Source organism: Haliaeetus leucocephalus, unplaced genomic scaffold (assembly GCF_000737465.1).
Source record: "Haliaeetus leucocephalus isolate CR32 unplaced genomic scaffold, Haliaeetus_leucocephalus-4.0 Scaffold152, whole genome shotgun sequence".
Taxonomy (NCBI): Eukaryota; Metazoa; Chordata; class Aves; order Accipitriformes; family Accipitridae; genus Haliaeetus; species Haliaeetus leucocephalus.
The window spans coordinates 1,428,409-1,451,554 of record NW_010972588.1 but is presented as its reverse complement, the minus strand read 5'-3'; the positions used below and the strand labels follow the sequence as shown (position 1 = coordinate 1,451,554).

The 23,146-nt window shown below is 38.1% G+C and overlaps 1 protein-coding gene across 1 annotated transcript in view; it reads left to right on the top strand.

The window, feature by feature from the left end:
• The window catches only part of RIPK2 (receptor-interacting serine-threonine kinase 2), a 21,102-nt gene extending 314 nt beyond the window's left edge, over positions 1 to 20,788 (top strand). Inside the window, exons 2-11 of the mRNA XM_010562008.1 lie at positions 3,216 to 3,369; positions 4,550 to 4,705; positions 7,009 to 7,166; positions 10,380 to 10,429; positions 10,780 to 10,941; positions 14,118 to 14,203; positions 14,383 to 14,472; positions 15,088 to 15,193; positions 18,684 to 18,863; positions 20,096 to 20,788. Of these exons, the coding sequence (XP_010560310.1) occupies positions 3,216 to 3,369; positions 4,550 to 4,705; positions 7,009 to 7,166; positions 10,380 to 10,429; positions 10,780 to 10,941; positions 14,118 to 14,203; positions 14,383 to 14,472; positions 15,088 to 15,193; positions 18,684 to 18,863; positions 20,096 to 20,421 (1,468 nt within the window). The 3' untranslated portion in view covers positions 20,422 to 20,788. The remainder of the gene's footprint in view (positions 1 to 3,215; positions 3,370 to 4,549; positions 4,706 to 7,008; positions 7,167 to 10,379; positions 10,430 to 10,779; positions 10,942 to 14,117; positions 14,204 to 14,382; positions 14,473 to 15,087; positions 15,194 to 18,683; positions 18,864 to 20,095) is intronic.
• The last annotated feature ends 2,358 nt before the right edge of the window (positions 20,789 to 23,146 follow it).

Here is a 23,146-nt window from a genome sequence, read left to right as displayed (position 1 = left end):
AGCCGAACCCCCCTTTCCCCTAAACCAAGAAGGGGGTCCCCACGCTGCCGCTGCCCCGGCGAAGGTAGCGGGGTGGGTTTCTCGGGTTGGTGGATCAGAGACCGGGCGTCTCGGTAGGCAGCGCGGCTTTAAATTCCACGGGCAGGGGAGATCCCGCGAAGCGTGATTCAGCTGGAGCCATGAGAAGGCACGTACCAGCCCTGGAGCTTCCCCTCTTTCGGTTATTGGAAGTGAGTGGTTTCAGTCTCGGCGTGTGGGACAGAAAGCAGATCGCCTCTTTGGAAGGGTTTTTCTCCTGCAGTGTGCACCTTGCTTCCTCCTCAAGGTGGGATTTGCACACTTCAGTTTCTTTCTCGTCTGTTGGCTGCTGACCATTTTGCTGAAGTATCAGCGGGACGTTAAAATACAGTGAATGCTGTAGATCTGTTGTTTACAGAGAGAGACAGAGAGCATATAAGGAATATATTAGTGTATCCACTAGAGATTGTTTCTAGCTCCTAGAAGAAGTTTCTCCGAGTCAATGCACGATTTTTTTTTTCCCCAGATCTCACAGTACTGAGAGAAGCTAATTTAAAATAATAGGCTTGTAGGCCCCCACGTACAACTGATACTTTCCATAGCTCTTCAACTTGTAGCAGTTGTGTTCCCCATTTTTCTTGGGCCCAAATGACAGCATGTTTATTACAGGAGCTGTCACTCCATTTAAGGGAGCAGCAGGTAATAATTTTTCATCCACCTCTACCTCATTCACTCCCTATAGTGCCAGTTTTTTATCATATCAGTGCAAATTTGCCTCTTCTTAGGCTGTCTGAAGCCTGCCTGACTGTAAACCTGCCTCTTGTGTCTTATCTAGATGTCTTTTATCTTTACTGCCTCATGTTTCTTTGATCTAGTGTTAGGCATCTAGGCAGAATAGCTTCACTCAAAATAACAAGGCTTCTAGTCTTGTGACTGAATATGCTAGAATATAACATAAGTTGTTTTAAGCTATCTCGCCTCTTATTCCCCAGGTGTGTACACACAGGCTTTATCTCTGAAATCTTGCCAGAATGAACTGGAATCTCAGTTACGTTATTAAGCAGGAATATTGTGTTCTCGGATAACTTTATTGTTGGGTGATTTTTTTTCTTTAATTGAAATGTCTGCTTAAATCCCTGCTAATCAGAAATTATTATCCTCTGAACTCAGTTGGGAGAAAACAGCAAATATTATTTTTAGCCTTGCAAGAATTTAGACTAGTGTGACATCTAACCTGTGAAATTATGATGAAAAGGGTAACTGAGGTAATCAAAATAGTTCAGCCACCTACATATATCATGCAAAGCTTGGAAGTGCTATGAGAAGACCGAAAGCTGTAAGAGATGTGTTATACCCAAGTCTCTGCAGCAAGTGATTTGTCAGTTGTATAGCAGGCAACATAAAATGCCATCCTGTAAGTGCTGTCAAGAAAAGGGAAGTGTTCACAGGGTAGTTAATTCCCCAAACAGGAAGCCTGCACTGTGTATCCCAAAACTTGCTGTATGACCAGGCAAAGAGCAAAGCCAGCTGGGAAGCGATTGTGGGCTTGTATTAATTTAGGCATTACTCAATGCCCTTCTGGTATGGAGCAGACAAAGGTGAAGTGAGTTACAGACACAGGAATAGACCTTGATATGTTGCAACTCATTTCCTGGCTACAACTGAATCCCATGCAGATGTGCCTCACAGTCTGGGAAAACCCCTAGCTTTCTCAAACCTAGTCTTTTCTGGAGAGAGGGAGGAAGGGAGGGAGTTGTGTCTTTTGTCCCATGCTTTTCTGGAACGCTGCCTTTTTACTTTGATCGTTTCCTAGAGTTTCCTGTAATAGAAGCCTTTTTCTGTCACATAGATAAGGACCAACAGTTGCCCTTAACTTCGAATTTAGATGGATGTGAAATTTTCCTGTCGTAAAAGCAGCAGGCTTTAGTTCTCCAGGCTTCCTCTTTTCCCCATATACTCTGACCGTCTTTCCTTGTGAGGGCTAGATCTACATCAGTGGGTCCAGACTGATGTGAGCTCTTCAGTGTGTGCCCCGAGCTTGATGGACGCAAGCTGGCTCTCACCTGGGAGCTGTATAGTCACATTAACACGGTGCTGTGTTGAGCAAATTGTGATGGGCATAGCCCTGGCTTATATGCCGCCGTGCCCCAGCACAGCTGTATTGCTTCTGAATCTGACTGGCTCACATCCAAAGGATCAGTCTTAGATGTGCTGTAAAAGTCCTGTATTTGGATATCCTAGTCAAGTACTTGTACCTGTACCAGTCTCTGCTGGTATAAAATCTAAATCTTTTTTTCTTAGAATTATCCTTCATGGTCCAGGTATCTTCACTGTCAACAAACCCATTTTTTTCAAGAACATTTGAGATATGAGGCATACCAAATAGTTTATCATTTTTAGGGATAGAAGCATACTCAATCTTAAATAAACTTGAGCTTCTCGAATCCACATGCTGCAAGGTCTGAATTTGTAAAGATGCATCAAATTCACATTTATGAGGAGGTTTGATGTAACAGAGAGCACTCACACAGCCAAATTCAGGCATCCAAACATCATGAGGCTGGTCCTTTCCTGCTTCCTGTGCAACCACAGAATGTTTTTTCCAGAGGGTGCTTCAAAGCAGGGGCCCAGTTTGAAGGAACAATTTTATGTGAAAACCATACATAGTTGGTCATTCCTTTCCTTCAGAAACTGCAGGTGCATTCCTTTAACCCATATTATTTTAGTGCATGTCAGTGTCCACTAAATTTAAATGGTTGGAGAATTGTGAGTATTAAAATCTCCACTCTGTAGGAAATTAATATTGAGCTTCAGTGAAAACTCAGGCTTTGAAGATGGGCAGTAAAATAGGACAAATGTAGCTGGTTATTACCGTTATGGTTACACAGGATGATGAAAGTTGCAGTTCTGACTGTATCCTTATTTACTGGAAACATGGATGAAATGTGTGATGGAAATAGAGAGATTTGTGTGCTACAACAAAACTGGGGAAGCTATCTTGTATTTGTATTTGCAGATTCTAATTTGTCTTACAGCATCTTGTTATCAAAACAGCATAGTAGGAAACAAATGGTGAAAGGTGGTGGTACTGCATATAGATACATAATTTTTTAAAGAGAATATAGTGAAGCCAACATTTGCTTTGAGTTTCCTAGTATTGGTATGGTAATTTTTGTTGTTTGTTTGTTTTCTTTAAGTGATAGAAAACACCTTCTAAAAGAAGCAGAGATATTGCACAAAGCCAGGTTTAGTTACGTTCTGCCAATTTTGGGAATTTGCAACGAGCCTGAATTTCTGGGGATAGTAACAGAATACATGACAAATGGATCATTAAACCAGCTTTTACATGGGGTAAGTGTACCTGCAGTCTTTAAATACAGTCCCTGGTTGTTTCAAATAGATTGTGATTTCCATACTTAAGGGAAGTAGTATAGTAAAGTGTATTATTAGTAATATTTCAAATCAAAGGACAGTCATTATCACTAGTAGTTTTTTGGTGCTCAGATATACTTTCTGTATCCCAGAAAGACAACCAAACTCAGCAGACTTTAGTTTTATTACACTTTTTCCTTTAATGTCATGACCTATGACTGGCTTTGAGTTGAATTATTATATATAATCACTTTAAAAGCCTCTGTTGTTCTCTAATTAGAAGCTGAAATACTTATGCTTACTTAAGCCTGGGTTTCAGAATTATTGCCAATGTAAAGATCACACGAAGATGAGGGGTTTTTCCTGAATTTGAATCTTTATTAAAAAAAGTTAAGATTTTGACTTCAGTTTGTAGAGGTCAAATATTGCTAATCTAAACAGATATGGATATTTCTACCATATCTTACTCTCAGGGCTAAGTTCTCCTGTGCTGAATTCTCAGTTGCTCCCACTAGCTTGGTCTGAGCATCCAGTATTGCTATTGTAAAGCTACTGCAGTTTTGTCTCAACAGCACTGCAGTCTCCTCTGTACATACAATCAATACATATCTCATGCCTTAGAGAGCTCAGCTGTGTGTTTTTCATAAAGGCTCTAGTGTCAATGTAACTTTTAAGATTTCAGTTGAGTTTTACTGCCTTTTTCTTGGTGTATTAATATTTATAAAGGTAGTATTTTGTGCCTAGTTTCACCACAGCTTTTTTTTTTTTTCCCAATGTCACTTGAAGATATGATTCTTGCCTTCCTTTGTGTAGTACTCATAATCTGTGGGTTGCAAGTTTCATACAGGAGTTCATCTGTAAATCATATTTCTATATGAGTGAGTAATGTAGTAAATGTCCTACATAATGTATAGCAGTCATAAACTATTATGTGAATGCTAGGGAATGGAAACATAACACTGCATGATTAACACACATATTTGTTTTAACAGCTAACCAGTCTTAATGCTCAGTTACAATTTTTTAAGGAGTTCATGTAATATGTTTTGAAAGATTACTGCTTGTCAAAGTCACTTCCTTCTTATTATAAAAATGTCTGTGTTGTGCTGTTAGATCAGCACAGAGGATTATATTTGGTGTTGTGTTTTTATCTTGGCAGAAAGATGTATATCCTGACATTCCCTGGTGCCTGAGATTCCGCATTCTTTATGAAATTGCTTTGGGAGTAAACTATTTGCACAACATGAATCCTCCATTGCTGCACCATGACTTGAAAACCCAGAATATTTTGTTGGATGATGAGTTTCATGTCAAGGTAGAGTTATTAATTTTCATGTTCTTCAGCATACAGAATGAGTGAAGTAGAGGAAGAAGAGTGAGGATGTGGCCATACAGAGGGGATGTAATTGTATGCTAGGCATTTTCTTCTATCCTTGCAGACAGAACTTTTGAGTTTTTCTTTTGAAAACTCTGCTTTGCTCAAGTGTGGATATGATCCATCTGAAAAGACCAGAATGCCAGAATTCGGGCTGTTTCTGCTATAGCAGTAGCTGATACTCAGTAGCAGTGACACTCTCATATGGCAGCCTTCCAAGGGTAGCTATGTCCGGCCCTTTCAGAGAAGAAAATAGAAAGTGTTCTTGTCTGAGATGCTGAGACAAGTTAGTACTGGAGGACAGTAGGTCAAATTCAAATGTTAATACCCCATTTGAAATTTATCATGCAATATGTACATATATGTTCTGTTAGTGTAGTATAAGAACATGTAAAACGTAACTGCAAAATCTGAACATGTTGGAAGATGGCTTTTGTGAAGCTCCTTAGAGCAAGGAAACATACACAGAGAAGTGACATTAGTTTAAATCTTTAGTTCTGCCTTTTAAAGTATCACTGCCATGATGTGAAAAAGAGACTAAAAGTACTTCTGACAAAATGGTTAGGTGCTTCCATAATTGCAAGGGTTGGGGTTTTTTTTGTAAAAGATTTTCTGTTTTTAAAATTGATAGAATATACTATTCAAGTAAATGAGCAATAAGAAGTATTTTGCACTTAATTTATACTTGAATGGCGAAAGCTTCAGTTGTTACTATGAGATTAATCTTTTTGTGAGTTCTTTGAGTAAATATCAAAGATCCAGTGCTGATTTGTTCTTTCTCCATGTCAAAGACTTTTTTCTTGGCAGCAAGGTGCCTTACGCAGCTTTGTCTCCACTCACACCCTCAGCAGGTCATACCTCCTCCCACTCAGTTGTGCTGGTATTGCCATCTCTCAAGCTTCCTGGTAAACCTGATTGGGGAACTGGTCCAAGTAATTTTTTTATCGACTCTCTTTTTTTAATCCCTAACAGCATTGGTGTGGTCTGGTGCTCTGCCTGACCCCATCTAAACAGTTGCTTTGCTGGAGCAATTGAAGGGAAGAGGTTAACACTTGCATACATGCTCTGCCTCCTGTAAGGAGTCTCTGGAAGACTGTCCTTAGGGGCTTTAAGTGTTTTTTGAGGGTGAAGCAAGATTCTCTAAATTAGGACTGCTGGCAGGAAATGCAAGAAAGGTTATCATGCATGCCAAATAGAAGAAGTATTACATATGTACAAAAGTAACACCATTCATAGAGTGCTTCTGGCAGTCCCAGATCTGCTGAATAAACAAGAAAACGCGACCAGTTACAGTGAGGAAGTCTTGATGAGAGTGAGTTGTAGAGAAAAAAGGGTTATTTTTTACTGTGGATTTTGACTGTATGCTCTCCAGAAAGCTTAATTCTGTTATCTTAGCTGCTACAGTGCTCACACAGGCATCTTTGTTGAAAACGTTTTTGCTATTATGCAAATCCTGGACAAGTGCAGAGCTCCTAGCTGGCTGCTTATCTTTCTCCCTTGTATGCCAGACACTCCGCAGCTCAGCCCACAAGCTTATTCTGCTGGCTCTTTGTCTCCCTACCTGTAACCTCATCTGACATCTTGCTCCCTGGCTCATGGATGTCTGGGAATGTAAACTGTAGTCAATTAATTCTTTATGTAGATGTACTGTAAACTCTCTAGGAAGGGACAAGGCCCCAGAGTGCACAGTAAAGAAAATGTTCAGCAACTTTTTGCAGCACAGAATTTCGGCATATCAAAATTATTAATTCAAGATTAATATTTCATAGTTTTGGGGGTGAGGTGGAGTGCCCTAAAATTTTTCTGTGAAAGCAACTGTCTTCGGATATCTGCAAGCTAAGTTACGTAGAGCTATTATGATTTATACTAAATTTGTGCTTTCTTCACAACCAGGGAGCTAGGAGTACTCAGTCATTTTTTGTTTCCTTTTTTTAACCAAAGAAACTGATTTTTTTTCATACGGGACAGACTTCCATAGCAGATTCCCCAGCCATAGAGTATATGAGTCCTTCCTTAAAAGAACAGGATAGGGCAGGGCTATAGGGATAGCATGAGTCATGACCTGGGAATGTTTTCTGAACTGGAGCTGGTGTTTCTTGTTGCTAGGACAACCACATACTTTTTGTGTGTCAGTTAAGGACTTTAAGTGATCCATTCTTTCGGGCATATTTCAGGAATTTCTAACAATGGTGAGCAGATAAATCTAGTTTTTCTTCTCAGAACAACTGATTTGTCCTTTCCAGATTGCAGATTTTGGCATGTCAAAATGGCGTGTCATATCCATGTCGCAATCACGAAGTGAAACCTCTTTGCCAGAAGGAGGGACAATTATCTACATGCCACCTGAAGATTACAATCCCAGTCAGAAAACCCGTGCAAGTGTAAAACATGATATCTACAGGTAACTCCTGTTGTTCTCAAGTGGGCTTTGCAGTTTGATTTCAGATTTGATTTACAGAACTTAGATTTTAACATATTCTCAGCGAATCTATTATTTTCAGTAGTAGTATCATAGATGTATAAGCAAAATTCATTGGGGAAAAAAAGAATTGAGTGGTAGCTGGATTTAATGACTCATTTCTTTAGGAAACACTGTGACAAGTGTAATGCTCCAGAAATTAAGCTAGAACTATGGAAACAGACAGAGAAGACTGCTTTCTATAAATCAATGTACACATACAGACAATGTAGGGAAGGAAAAAAGCTGTTCACACTGTTAACTCGATGCACATACCCTTGTAATTTGTGCAGATCAATTAACATGAGTTGCAGAATGTACTCGGGGGAAAGAAGAAAACATATTTTTGGAAAGGGGTTAGGAAAAATCAGGGTAATGGGGTTGGAGAAAGTATTTAGAGAGATCTCCTTAAGGAATAACTTTATGAAAGTTCAGGTAGATTTGCGTCAGTTCTGAATAGTAGAACTAATAGAATAGGAAGTGGCGGCAACCCATATAACAAGACGGCAATTGCTCTTAGGATATTGGAGTTACAATTAGCTAATCTGAAAAGGCTTGGATTACTCAAAGATTACTTGAATGATTGTGGAGGAAATTGTCATGTGTAAATGGAGTTTTGAGGAGGCCTGAAGAGGCATATCACTGTGACAAAGTCAATCTCTCTGTTGCACTCTACCACCTTTTCCTTCAGCTATCTTTGACAGGGTTATATTTTGGTAAGAGATTAATCAGTCTCAGAGGGTCTTACTGACTTTCAGGGAGACCACTTTTTCTCTTAATTATCCCTTACCCTTAAGGGGCACATGAAGTTCCTTGACATTCCTGTCCAAAGAATAGAGATGGTAACATACCTGCTTTCCTCACCCTATAATGAGAAAATCTGGACTAGGAAGACACTGAAAAGGAATAATGGTATATTATGGGAAAGAAGTATCAGTGTGATGTTATCTCCTCTGGCTTCTGATTTTAGAGGATTTGGAAATGTGGCTGGTGGCTTAATGAGTGAGTGGAGATGAGGAAGACCGATATTTGTTAGAAAGAAAAAAAAAAATGCCTGTAGAAGAATAACAACCAAATGGGAGAAAATAAGAGAGAAAAGATCAGTAGAAGAGCTTAGAAAACTGATAAATTAGGTAGGAAAGAGATTATTTGAGATGAGAGAAGAGAAACTAAGACAACATTGTAAAGAGATGGCAGTTCAAGGCAGGAAGATATGAAGGCAGACAGTGAAGGAAATTACCACCAGAAAGGTCACACAGGAAGATCTGTGCTCAGGATCAGAAGGAGATGCTATGAAGCAGAAATAAGAAAAGAAAACATGAATGGTGTAAAGGGGAATCAGCAGGAAGTGGTATGCTGCAGTGTTGTAGAATTGAGAAAATAATCTTTAATTGTAGAGAGATTCCAAACTGAATGAAAGGCTGGATGTCTGATTAATTGACCACAGCAGATACAGCTGAATGTTGTTTAGATACTGAAGCTAATTTGTGAGGAAGGATATTTCTTAAAGAAACAAATCTTTTAAGCAACAGTCAAGTAGCATTAACTTTTACAAAAGGAACAATTTGCCATGCCAAAAAAATCAGCCTGCATGAATTTCTCAGAAATGCATTAAAAGAGGCTTTCTAACAGGGAGGACTGCTTTTATTAAAAGTTACTTGAATATTTTTTAACATTGATGAATGTTAAAATATGAATGGAATAAGTAGTTAGGAAAGCTCAATTTAAATGATTGATTTTAAGTGTCAGTTATTTCGTTCATTCTTAATTTTTTTTATTCTTCCTGACTGGTAGCTGTTAGATGATGTAATGCTTAGAGGCAGTTAGATGTAACCTGTATGCAAAATTTGGTACTTCTTAGTGGTGTAGGAAAATACTGTCTTTGTGTACAGTTATTTCAGTAGTTGAGCAAACATTTAGTCTGATAACTGTAATTCTTCTTTAGCAAAAAAATAATCCTTTGCATAGTTTCATTTTTATTGCTTCAGTGGAAATTGGATTTCAGGTTTTTTGAAGTAACATTTTAAAAGCTTTTCAATATATTTTTAAATTGATTTACTAAAAAAATAAGGGAGAAGAGGTAAGTTTGCAAGGATATGTTTGATATTGGAAATTAGGTTCTTAAGCAGTGAAATATTTTTGCTCACTCATTTTAGCTTTAGAACTACTAGATTTATTCCACACACCAAATTCCTATTCTTAAATAGGAAAGCCAGATTCGGGGTTTTTACGTTATTTTATTTTCTTTTATTTGCTTTAACTGGGTTGATTATTTTTTTAATAAATGAATTCAATGCTTCCTTTAAATGAAATCATCTAATCTTATTTAAATTACAAAGTTGTTTAAAGTTACCTTTTTTTAATATATCCTGACAACTGAGGAGAGTGACTAGTCTACTAAAGGTGGAGCAGGTCTGTATTCACTGAACCACTTCCCATTCATGTTGATGTGAATGGAGAAAAATGTCACCGGTTTGAGTAAGCAGATGCATGTTTGGTCTCCTAGCTATAGTTCAGGGTGGTCTTCCCGAGAGTCTCTTTTGTAAAGTGAATGCTGTATGTAAGGGACATCCCTCACTATAGAGAAGATTGTATATGTTGAAAGTATGTCTGTCTGCGTGGGAAGCTGGGGTGTGCTTCCCGGGTGCAAGTCTGTATCTTGCCTGACTCTTCGACTTTGTGTTGGGATAGAGGTGTGGGTGAAAGCCATCCTCCCTGCTAGTACCCTACTTCCCATGGGAATGTCAGAGAGTGTCAGTCCAGACTGGGGTGATGCCACAGTATTGCAGTTAGGACAGAGCAGTTGGGACTCTGGGGCTCACTTTAATTTGCATACGGAGATTTAAACTGCATGTACATAGTTCATAAAGTTTTAGCAGAGCAAAGCTAATAGAGATTTAGAATAGGAGTTTATATGCCATGTACCTTTTTTGTACTTAATATTACTAACTAGTTGTGGTTGAAGTCACTGGTTAAAATTCCTGCTAGTTTTCATATATTCAGATCATTGTTGTAGTTAGCTATAGTCAGTCCCATGTGCGGATGCGTGATCGTTCTAGCAAAATGTTTTTAAGAAAATGTAAAGCTGAGAACATTGTGTTATTAAGTGTTGGTAATCTAAAATAGTGCCTTCTATATTTTTTACACTTTGAACAGTTATGCAATTATTATGTGGGAAGTGATGTCCAGGAAACAGCCATTTGAAGGTAAGGCCATGTCTTCCTTTAACTTATTTTTCCAGCCTTACATAAAGGCTAAACCTGAGACCTGGGTACCCTGAGACTTCATTTGCGGGGTTACTTTTTAATGATTCAACTTATAAGCTTGTTGAAGAATACTTTGAGTTACTTTTCAAATTAGAATCTTTTTCTGTATTTTTTTTTTAAATTACAGTGTTGCTTGATAAATTAAAAATACATTTTTTTTGTAAAAAAAGAAACATAACCTGATTTTGGTAAACTAGAAATACTATGTCTGAAAACTAAATTATTCCTCCTATAGTAAGCTATTTATATTGCATATATTTCTAATGACTGCACGATGTCTATTTTGACAGAAGTTATAAACCCCTTGCAGATAATGTATAGTGTGTCACAAGGACAGCGACTAGACTTAAGTGAAGAAAGTTTATCAATGGACATTCCTCATCGAGTGCTCATCATAAGATTGATAGGAAGTGGATGGGCACAAAACCCAGATGAAAGACCGTCGTTCTTAAGTGAGTTTACCTTGCATAATGAGAAAAGATTTTTAAATTGCCAGATTTCTATTGAACATGGTACTTACAGAGGAAGGTTATAGTCACAAAAGGGAAGTGGTAAAGATATCAAGAGATATATGTGCTCAGTCTTGTAGCATATGATAAAGTGCTTGTTTACTTCCACCATGCCTATAAACAAACTTGCCTGAATAGAACTATGTGTATGCCATAAAACCAAGTTGTTAGTTGGAGTCTTGCCTTTGCCGTCTCTAATTTACCTGTAAAAGAACAGCATGTTTTGTTTAACTACTTGGACTTGTGGGGTTTTGTTTATTGTTGAAGGGAACTTTTTTTAAGAAGGTGAGGAAGAGAAGTATAGAATGAGTACTGCGGGATTTATGAGCAAGCTGGCGAAACATCAACAAACCATTGCACATCAGATAATCTATAGTGACTTCACCTTGCGTTTGCATCTCAGTTTAAATCTTTTTCACTGAGACTGTCTTTGGCTGTTCCACCTCCCAGATTGAGCAGGAACTGGTTGAACCCACACACTTAACTTTTTCTTCCCATCTTTCCTTTGTTCAGCTTTTTGTTGATGAGACTAAATATAGATACCTACAGCCTTTTTTACAGGGGATTTCAGAATTTAGAGAAAAAGACTGAAGCGCGAGCTTGTAGAGATTAGGGTGGCTTAGTGTGAACTGGAAAAGTTTTGTTTTGATTTTTGCAAACCTGTGTTTGTTGCACTTAACCAACATACTTGGTGTATGTTGAGTCCAAATTCATCCCCCATAACAATTTCTCCTTAATATGCTTAATTTTGTGGTGACTTTCAGTTCTTGTTTGGCTATTGTGTAAAAGTAATTCCATCAAAATTGGCAGAAAGTGATGACCTGTTTTCAGCTGTGAAATTTGCTCTTGCAAGTGTTGCTGTGGTCACATATGTCAGTGTGGTGAAGCTAACAGTGGTTCCTGCAGCTGTCTCACTGTGCTCCTTTAATTTGCGTGTGCTTTAAAAACTTCTTCCCTGCACCTTTAGAAAACATGATCCTGATTCTGTAGGGAAAGCTGAATGACCTTGGAGAGGCAAAAATGTAGAATAAAAGTGTTACTGAATTTATTCAAATGTCGAACAGTACAAAGAGCTCTGGCTTAAACAATTCTATATTTTAAGTTTCTCACTGCTTAGGTTGAATATACAATAACTCAAACCTGAAATAGTAGGGGGTTTTAGTTGGTTCTGGTGGGTTTTGTTTTTAGAGTTTGTTTTGTGGGGTTTTTTTAATGTTATGAGTGGAGACATCTGTAATCTTAGTGTTTCATTTGTAGCTCTGGTGAACAGAAGTTTGTTTATTATTTTGAAAACCTTTATAGGTATACTTCCTTTGAACTGGAAAGTGTGTTAGAAAGTTGCTGTTCAGATACCTTACAAAGAAACATTCATAACTTCATTTTTTTGCATCAGTTTGGCAGAGGACAAAATGGGGACACATCCAAACACATACAGCATCTTCATGTTCAGTTTACAGTCCAAAATTAATTACATGACCTTTTTTGAGGCATTCTTATTTTTGCATTAAGAACATTTTGAAATGTCAGGTTATTTTGGCATGAGTCTGGTTTGTAAGATTGTAAATTGTGGATTTTTTTTTCCCAAGGAAGGAAATACATCTATTTATTTTTTTTTAAATCAGAAAGAATAGACACACCATGATATTTCCTTATGTATTCTTGTTTTCCTGTGTCAGTTAACCAAAAAAGAATAGCAATCAAAGTCTATGGTCACACTGTAGGGATAATTACACAGGATATGTACTAAAGTGTGAGATAATTTGGGTTCTGTTACTAGTGCCATGTCTGTAGTAAGATTGTCTTTGAAGAAAACATGCATTGCTTTTTCCCCTACTTTACTATCATAAAAAGAAAGAAGAAGTTGCAAAACTGTTGCAAAATTAGGGGAAGTAAAGTTCACTGATTGGGAAATTTTGCAATTACCATGGGGGGGGGGGACGGGACCAAAACACCCGAACCTCCTTTTTGTTAAATAAACTTCAGGTAGAAAAGCTCAGTTAACCTGTCTATTCCCCTTATAAAGAAGGGATAAAGACTGCTTATCACCATGTTTCTGCATGTACTTGGAATGTGTACTTACAATTAAGTTATAATCAACAAAAATTAACAGTGTAGTATTTCAGTGTGGAAAATGAAGTGCCAAACCTGTAAAACTCTGTTTTAGCTTATGCAAGAAAATTAGAATGCCAGTATTGAATGTATGTCTTGAAGATGTTAGTGGAAAAAAGTTAATATGGGAAAACTGTGGTAAAATTATAGTAAAAAACAAAAATATGTTAATAAGGATGCAGTGTGACAGATTGCTAGTATGGTAAATGGATTTTGCCGAATGGGTGGAGTCCATAGAAATGCAGTAGAATTGTGATATGCCATCATCCTTTCCTCAGGTTTTGTTGTACCTGAGCACAGTTTCAAAGAGACATTTTTATAATACAGTCATCTCAAAATTTGAAATACTTAGTTTTGTAAACCTTTCAGCATTGGAAAGCAAGGGAGCATAGCACAGGTTGTCACTTGTTTATTGGGTGGTCCTGTGTCTCCCTATGTGAGTAGATGATTTTAACTTCTCTGACTTGCTACCTTTGGTGAGCATGAGGACACTATCATTTGGATTCACTGGATGTGATAGGTCAGTGCCTTGACTATCACCATCTTCTCTGGCCCTGCCGCACAGCATCTCTTCTGGATTTTGCTGTGGTGGGTTGTTTGTTTATTTTTCTCATATAAATCTTTAACACCTCTGCTGGAGCGGGAAGGCAGTGACCCACTCGGAGGTCTTGTGCTATTTGGTCCCATTTAGCAAACCAGGCTTGCTGGGTCTATCTTGAAATATAGCAAACCCGCCGATGTATCCATTCCAGGAATGCAAGACTTGCGGTCAGGCACAGTCCTGGATATGGGGTGCTGAGATGGCCAGATCAGGACAGGGTTTGTTTTGGTGATGTGAAACTGTTGCATTTGTAACAGGTGAAAGCAAGAAACTTCTGTTTCGCAGTGTGAGTATTCTGATATGTATCAATAGGCAAATTACTTTTGTAAATGTAAGAAAGTAGCTTTAGTGAAATGAAAACTTAATTTCCACCTTAAATCCTTCAGCAAAGTACTCTTTCTTTGTTTAGAATGCTTAATAGACCTTGAGCCAGTCCTGCGAACATTTGATGAAATAGCTATGCTGGAAGCAGTAATTCTGTTAAAGAGATCAAAGGTAAGTGGCTTTTGTTACAGTCATGAGTTGGTCAAATAAGTTGTAACTTTTGCTTGCTAAAAGAAATGTAATCTCCTTTGTCATTTATCTCATCTCGTATCTGGCTGAAACATGTTTGTACAGAGCTGTCATCTTGTCTTATAGCAGAAATTTAATACAGGTAAATATGTCTCTTGCAGTCACTATATGAATCACGATGTATTTGCAAGAGTGGAAAGAAAGCAGATGTGGAGCAGATATCTCTAAATATACCTCTAAATCCCCAAGAGGTAAATATTTTACATATTGCATTTGGTATGTCGGCGTGATTAAAGATCCTGAGAGCTTTAAAGGGTTGTTAACTTAGTAAGGGGGAATTGTTCTGCAGTTTACTTTCCTATGCAGTCAGGAAAGGCATAAAGCATTAGTTGAGCCGGGGTTTGACAAATGCATAGCCATATAGGTGAAGATAGTAAAGGGTGGGTAAGCAGAAATAAGAAGGGCATGTTTGGTAGATCCTCTAAGTGTGGGAAAGCCAGTCCCTCAAGGAGGAATGCAGCACACAATGACTGCAACATGTAAGAGACTGTCTTCTACTCCCTCACATCTCTGTGGAGCTTGCTTATACAGGGCCATGTAGATTTGCTTTTACATTTTGATTCTTAATGCTGCTTCTTTTGATTCGTACTAATAATTAAACTTCTATACAAAATTGTTGTCAGCTTTGGAAAAACAGAAGTATTAGGATTACATAGATTTCTTCTTTTTTACTGTATTTTAATTGTGCTGTCTATTGAGCATTTAGATAATAGGGAAAAGACAGTGATGGGATAGTACTCTGTAAATCATTGCAACTTTGTATTTATTTAATGTGCATTTTCATTATACAACGGGAATCATTTCAGGAAACATATTCTGGCTCCATACAATGTGATGCACTTCCCCTTCGGAGCATGTCTCCAGATGTATCAAGACTCAAGTCTGTTCCCAAGTGTAATATCCTTTCATCAGGTAGGGATACTAATGACTTCATATGAATTTAAGTTGCCATTGCAGCTTTACACTCCCACTGTAACATTGCGTTTGCATAATAGATAGTTGGATCTCCATTTATGTCAGAAAAGTGATGTGTTTTGTAAACTTAGTGCTCTCAGTAAAAAAAATTAGAGTATTTTAGCTCTGATTTTCTGTTCCTGTCACTTGAGAAATCGTCACAGCTCACAGCTTCGGTTTTCCTCTTCAGGGTCGTGAGTGCCAAGATAACATTTACTTGTCCCTTCAGACCCTTGGCAGTTTAGGTAATCATTTGTGAACTACTTTTAAAGATAAAAAGGCTAAACCTTTTGAGGTTCTCCTAAAGGTGAGTGAAGTGGAAGTTTCTAATGCAGCCCACCCTCTTGATTGCTTTTGATTCAATGACTAAAACGGCTTTAATAAATAGATTGCCTTGCAAAAGTATCTACACAGACCTTTTGTAGCTGTCACCTTTTGTGAATAAAAGTTGGCAAAATTCCCAGACAAAACTCAATTTTGAGGTTTTGCTGACATCCGAAGACAGAAAAATACGATGAGACCCAGGTGAAATAGCAATACATTATGAAACTAAAACTGCACTTGAGTTTCTTCTCTTGAAAGAATGCAAACGTATTTCAAAAGAAAGGAGCATCCTTTGGCTTTGCAGGGACCAGTGGTGTGAAAGCAGACAAGACGTTTGACTTCACTGGTGTAAGTAGGGCATCAAAAAGCGTGCTGAAGTGCTGCAAAACTGGAGGTGTTCTGGTAGAAGTAGGAGGGCACAGGCAGTTTCTTTTCCAGCTCCTGTTTGAATACATCCACAATTCTGGGCTTGTACTCAATGTACTAGAAAGATATAAATACAGCAGGAATTCCAGGGAAAATAAATTATGGAAGGCTTAAGGAATTTGAGTTACAGGGGGAAAATGGCAGAAAGCAAATGTAGTGTAGTTTGGCTGTACCTCTACCCAAGCATTTCTCTATACACACTGCATAAAAATCTTAAAGGTGAAGAATAACTTGTGGTTACCAAGCTTAATAGGAATGTTGTGATGAATTTTAGAAAATGGAATATTAGATTGAATACAAGCATGGACTGTAACTGTAATCCGATAAGATAATGATAAATGTCAGCCCTTGCTGCTGGTTCCTGTTAAAAATTTTCATATCTGCCCATGGAGGTCATTGATGAGTACCATGTGGTGGTACTGTTAATCTGATTGATCAGTTGGTGGTCCTTTACAGAGTCACTGCTTAGAATTTGTTGCATGTATGTATAGATACTGTAAAGCCTGTGAAAATAGTGTCTGCAAAACCATACTACAGCAGAAGTGTTTGTCATTACTTTGCCAATATCTGCATCGGGTAGTTTTATAATGGAAAGCAAGACTGATATTCTTCTTACTTTGCCTAAATTAGATGCAGTTGTTTCAGGTGACAATCTGTTCCCAGGTAGCTGTTGGCAAGAGATGAGCGTGGCATGGCACCAAGGCAGAAGTTAATGGCTGTAGATTTTAGTTGAATTGTTTTTTCCGCCAATACAATTAGAAGACTTTTTCAGAAACTTGCTCCTTCAGAGTTAGAAACTGTCTTCTAACTTTCAGTCTCTTTAATTTTTCTTCCCCAGCCACCTTATACACACACTTGTTCGTGGGCATTGCTTTAAGCTTAAATAGCTCTTTTCCCATTTTATTTCTGATAGAGAGAGTAATCCTTTAATACACTTTGTTTTGCTAGACAAGCAGGATACACTCTTTTGAAGTCCTTTTGTAAAATAAGCTTCTTCAGTCTCCTGGTATCCTACTAGTCCTCTCTGCACATGTTCTAACTTCAGTCATTGAACTAAGGCTACCAGACATCTGTACTTAGTATTAAAAAAGAGTTACGACAAGTGATTTCTTCCTGAAATAAGAACTTTACTTAACATACATTAGAATTTTATTTTTCCTTTCTCACAAGATCCTTCATTGTAGAATAATCTACCTAGGTGGTTTTTTTTCCTCATCTCAATTCCAAATCATAAACCCCAGCTTGAAGCAGAAAGTCTAGATCTCATGTTTTGTGCTACCAAATTTCCACTTCTTTTACTCCAGTCTTCTAGGTTAGCTAGGTTATTTCTGAGTAACCTGAGTCAACCTGGTCTTTCTGAATAACATCTGCAAATTTCCCTAATATTTCTATTTTTTATGCTGTGGTCACTGGTGGAGTTCAGTCTCCCATACTAGTACAATCCCAGTAATTTTGTCTCTAATGCTATTAAAGATCTGTGTGTGCCTAGAGTTCTATAACAATCCCAGCAGAGCTGTTTAAAATCCTTTTCTAAAATGATCTTTCACTCACACCAGTTGTCTCCTAATCCTTTCTCATTCATGCGGTAGATAACATCTGCTGCTTTCCACTATATAGCTCTGCCCAGCTTACTTTCTCTCTCTTTAATGAAATGAAATGCTAGTTACTATGAGTTCTAGTCCACCATTTTTTAAATAATGAGAGTGTCATTTCTTTCACATTTTCCTACTCCTGCTCCTTTTACTTATAGCCATATTCTTCCACAGGTCAACGCTCTGATCTAGCAATACACCTTCAAATACCCCCCATTGGATGGGTATCTATAAATCCTGAGCTGTCTAGGGGGCTACTTGTTCTTATTGTGTCTTTAGATGTTCATCTGAATTCTTACGTCTTCATCTCTGGTTCTTAGCCAACATCTCTGAAGCTCTTTATCAAGTGACACTGTGAAAGTCTACTATGAAAACAGGATACAGAATTAGGCATATGCCCTGTAACTGGTTTCTCATCAGCTATTTGTCATCTCTTTGAGTCATTCCTACTGCTGCTTTCATATCCGTCATCTTTTTCTGCCATAAAAAATCCTAAAAATAGAAACTATTAAGCTTTCCACCTAATAAACACCCTTTTTCTCCCTTTCTTTGCAAACATTTACATGAAGCTTTCTTGAACTTATATGCTGTTTTGATGGACTACCAAAAGCTTCCATTGGCTTCCCACTGAATGTTGGTCTTGATGTTCTTTCCCTCCACCTGAATCTTTCTTTCAATCTTTCCACCTTTGTTAATGCTGCCAAACTTCATCAAAATAAATTAGTTGGCTTTCATGCTGACTCCTAGCTAGCTCTCCAAACACTTGAAAGTGTTATTTTGTTCTTCCAGTCCCTACAAAAATTTTCTGTCATACAGTGCTTTTTTTTTACGTTCATATCTACTGGATTTATTCTCTCAATGTTTTTTTTAAATAAAACAAGACCCTCAAAACCCATGGTCAAGCCCTAGTAAAAAATAAGGGACATAAAGGTACCTGGAACCTGAGTGTAAGGAATAATGTGTTTGAAGAGAATTTAGGTTGGTTATGACTTGTTTTATGGAATTACCCTAAATATTCTCTGATGGCTGTGTTTTATTTGAATATAGAAGTAATACAGCTTGCTCTTTTTTTTTTCTTTTTTTTTACCTCCCTTTTTTTTTCTAAGATGGAAATTCTGGGGTTCTACACTCTCTCAGCAGTCAGAGCACAGATGAAAATATCTCTGTAACTCAGAGCGCCAAACTTCTTGAGCATCCATACAGTTATTTTCCCTCATCTGACAAGAGTATTTCAGGTGCCTCAAATTCTGCATCATGTATGCTGCGGTCATCACCAATTCCTTCAGGTACAGCAAACACTGATTTAATTCCAAGAACCACAATAAGTGAGCTAATATCCAATATATGCATGTATGAAATGGAAACTGGAACTGTTGTTCATCTGTAAAATGAAAACAAAGCATTCGACAAATTAAGAATGCAAGTAATTCTGCCCTTGTAGCCTTATATTACAAAGTAAGTAAAACCAATGTAAAATGTTATCTAGTACATGTACCTGTAGCTTCTAGCTTTTTTCTCTCCTTTTAAGGAAACTTAATTCCTGCTGCCTTGGGTCTTCTTTATCCCATTCCCTTTGCTCATATTGTTTCTCCTTCCTACTACTGGTGTATCAGTGCTGCAGTCCAGCAGAACAGGAATAAAAGTCAGCTTGAGTTTAACTCATCTTGTTGCCTGTCACTTCTCCCCACTTTTTAGGCTTGTCAGTCTTCCTCTTAGTAATGGTGAGGCAAAGAGAAGCAGCTGCTGTGTCAGCATCTCACCTTTATTGATCTGTGTTACTTGAGAGCCCACTGCATGATATTCCTATGCATCAAAATAACTGTTAAAAGTGTGCTTCCAAAAAAAAAACCAACCCAAAAAGAAACTTTAATGCGTGATTAATTATTCAGAGAGATATTTTTGATGGGCCATACAATAACATGCAACTCTATAAAGATCTGCCACATCATCCCTCTTCTGGAAATATGAGAATCTGCAGCTTTTCACTGTACAAATCCTCAGCTTGAGGAAAATATGCAGGAAACTACAGGGATGGTTTAAGTAAATTTCAATAAAAGTCCCACCGCAAAGTGAAGTTACCACCTCGCTCTTTTCAGTACCAGGTCAGGTTGAACACTGGAACAGGAGGCCCACAGGGGCTGTAGAATTCCCATCACTTGGAGATGCTCAAAATTCAGCAGGAAAAGGCTCTGAGCAATCTGAGTTATCCCTGTACTTGGCCCAGCTTTGAGCAGGCCATTAGACCAGATGTGACCTCTTTGAGGATTCTTTCCAACCTAAATTATTCTGTGATTCAAATAAAATAAATACTCTAACCACCAAATCTGACAAATTGGAACATTTTAAATGTGGAATACAATATGCTAAAAGCATGCTTAGTATTCTAGTGTATTTCTGACCAAAAAACAAGTTTTAAACAGCCCTTTCTCAGCTTGTTCTTTATTCTATGGTGCTATACATTGACAGACAGTTACAATACTAAATTATTTTTTTTTTTTTTTATCCTCTCCAATCTCAGATTTTGTTTTGGAAACCATACAACAGAATGTAGCTCATCAATGGATCCAAAGTAAAAGAGAAGAAATCATTGATCAGATGACTGAAGCATGTTTGAATCAGTCACTGGATGCTCTTCTGTCACGATTTTTACTCATGAAAGAAGACTATGAACTTATAAGCACCAAACCTACAAGGACATCAAAAGTCCGACAACTGCTTGATACCTCAGATAGCCAAGGAGAGGAATTTGCCAGAATTATAATACAAAAATTGAAAGATAACAAACAGCTAGGACTTCAACCTTATCCAGACATTGTATCTAATTCTCTAAGACTGCATCTTTAAATTTATTCTTTCTATATGAAACCATGTGAATATTTCTTACAACACGATTCTTATTTCTATACAGTAGTTTTATATATGTACTGCTTTGTCTTTACTATGCCTTTGTAGAGTCTCAGAAATGACACTGAGTTTATGTAGACTGCATTTGGTGAGTTACCAATTAATCAGTTGGAGTGCAGTCATAAAGCCAAACACTTGACACTTGTTGACTCAATTCATAAAAGTATTTTGTTTATACATGACAAAGAAAAAACATTAAATATTCCGTTTTACATATTTTCTGTTTATAGATATCCTTTCCTTTCACCTCACAGGCTTGAAACAACCCATCTCAACTTGGAGTATTGGGTTTTTCTCCCTCCATCTGGTCTTTCCCATAGAGGAGGAAAAAAAATCTAGATGCTCTATTTTGGGGCTTGTATGCTGTGTGTATAATAAATTTTTTTCTTTCAGCCATACTGGTTACTCCTCAAGATACCGGAGAAGAGCAGTAGGTGGGAGGAAGTTTACACTGCATTTTTACAGGATTTGGTTTTTTATGTTTTGTTTTGTTTTTCCCATTTTGTTGCCAGGGCAAGCACTTCAGACCACTGCATCAGAAGAATGTCAGTCCAAAGAGGAGCCTGAGGGCAAGGAGGACATTGTGCTGTTCACCTTTGTTCTGCTAAGAACTGACACATTAGAAAGGGTGCAGCTAGAGCCTTTTACATTATTTGGTTACACCTGCTTAAACTCCTCTCGAAATCATAGTATGATGAGATCCACGTACAGCTTATACAAGTGAACCCTCAGTTAATACCTTTTTTACATTTCCTTAGTTAATGACTCCCTTACCTTTGTCATCTGCTATAAATACTTCTCATCTCATGTTGCTGGATCAAACTTATAATTCAATTTTATTTTTAATATTTACATGATGAGCAGTAGTTTGGGTCTGTACAAAGATCCAAGTATGCACTGCCCTGCCAGGCTGGAACTGATGTGCAAGTGTATCTTCTGCCATGACCTGACTTAACCTTCTTTGGACAACATCTCTGGTATCCTTATTTGTCTGAAGGATGGTGCTAATATGTTGAGGCACAAATGAGGCCACCTGAGAGGAAAAGGTACGTGGTATTTTTTTCAGCTCATTTCAGAAAATCTTAGTGACTTTACCTAGGTGGCTTCAAAACTAGTAAAAAAATTAGTGGTTTTAGTTTGTCGGAACACAGCACAAGCAAATGATTTTTACAAGCACTAATAAATGATTACAAGTTCTGCTAACACTATCTAAAATTTGGGAAAATCCAAACTTCGCACATCAGAAAAGCTGAAATTTACTTAAACTACCGTATAAAAAGGAGCAGATAAATGAGAAATCCTAAGCAATGGCTGTTTGGCAACCTATGGAGATGTAAGACCTGCCCCATTTCAATGATTCAGGCTTCAGCATGGGCATTACTAGTTGCCAACAGCTTAGTTTTTTTCCAATATCTGTCTTATTTTGTGAACTGAATCACAAGAATACAATGTATAATTTCTTAGATAGAAAAGGAGGGGGTTTAATTTTTTAAAAGTAAGTTTTTGGCAGAAACTTGGAATTTGCATTTCATCCTGCTTCTCCCTGAAGGCTGTAAAATTCAAACTAGGTAGCTGAGACCAGTGCAATGGTGCAATGAATGGTTGTGCTTTTTGTAGAGCAGACCTGAAGATGCCTAGCAGGGACAGGCTCTGAAGAAAGCTGCCAGCCTTGCTAGTGGAAGTTTGGTGCTGGAACTGTGTGTTTCGCTGCATGTCATATTTTAAGCCATATTTGTTCATTATTAGTAGTGCCTAAAGAAAGATTTGTGTCATGCAAGGTAGCAAAATAACATTTCTTAGATGTGTGTCCAAAATTCATCCTGTATTAAGAGCTTTCCTGAATTATGGTTTTAGTAACTAGAACAGAGGCTTCTTTAGAGGTATCTTCTTACAAGCCGATATGTTGTTCTTGTAGTAGGGTCTGCATGAGTTGCAAACTTTGTAATTTATTGTTTTTAATTACGTGTAAGAAGGTAAAAGTGGTCCTGCTATGTGTAAAAATCCTTGGCCTGCCAGGTGGCGTCTGATGTCTCACGTCTGGGGGTCTGCACCTTCTTTGCATTTCCCAACTCATGGAAAGCAATTTCTGCCTTAGAGCAAACAACTTGAGCACAGCACAGACGCCATGCATCCTAGCTTTACGTGCTGTGCAGAGTACATGATGGTACCTGTACAGGCTGGCAGGCTGATCTAAATTTGTGATTTGTGCTGTTGATCCTCCTCGGTGCTGCTGCTGCACCTTTGCACTCACTTGCCTCTGACAGGTTCTGCAGCCTACCGCCCACTGCAGCTTTTCTGCCAGCACCCCAGGAGCTGCTGTTCCCCAGAAGCCATGTGGATGAGTGGAGGAGCCCTGGGGAATGAGTGGGACAGATCCCAAAGCCATTCCAGGTGCTGCCAAGGCAACTGTGGTAGTTACCCACCCTTCAGTCTCCTCATAGTGGAGAGGAAATGTTGGACGTAGAAGATGAGGACCCACTGGTAGGACACCTGGCTGAGGGGAAAAGAGCGTCCTGCTGCTTTCTGAAGTCTCCCTGCTGACTCTTGCCTGTCAGTAGGGAACTAGCTTGGGGTTAGTCAATAATTATAATGACATATCTGGCCTACAGAGTCACATTCAGGAACGGTGCTGTCACACTGCTGCTATCACTATGGGCTGCGCCTC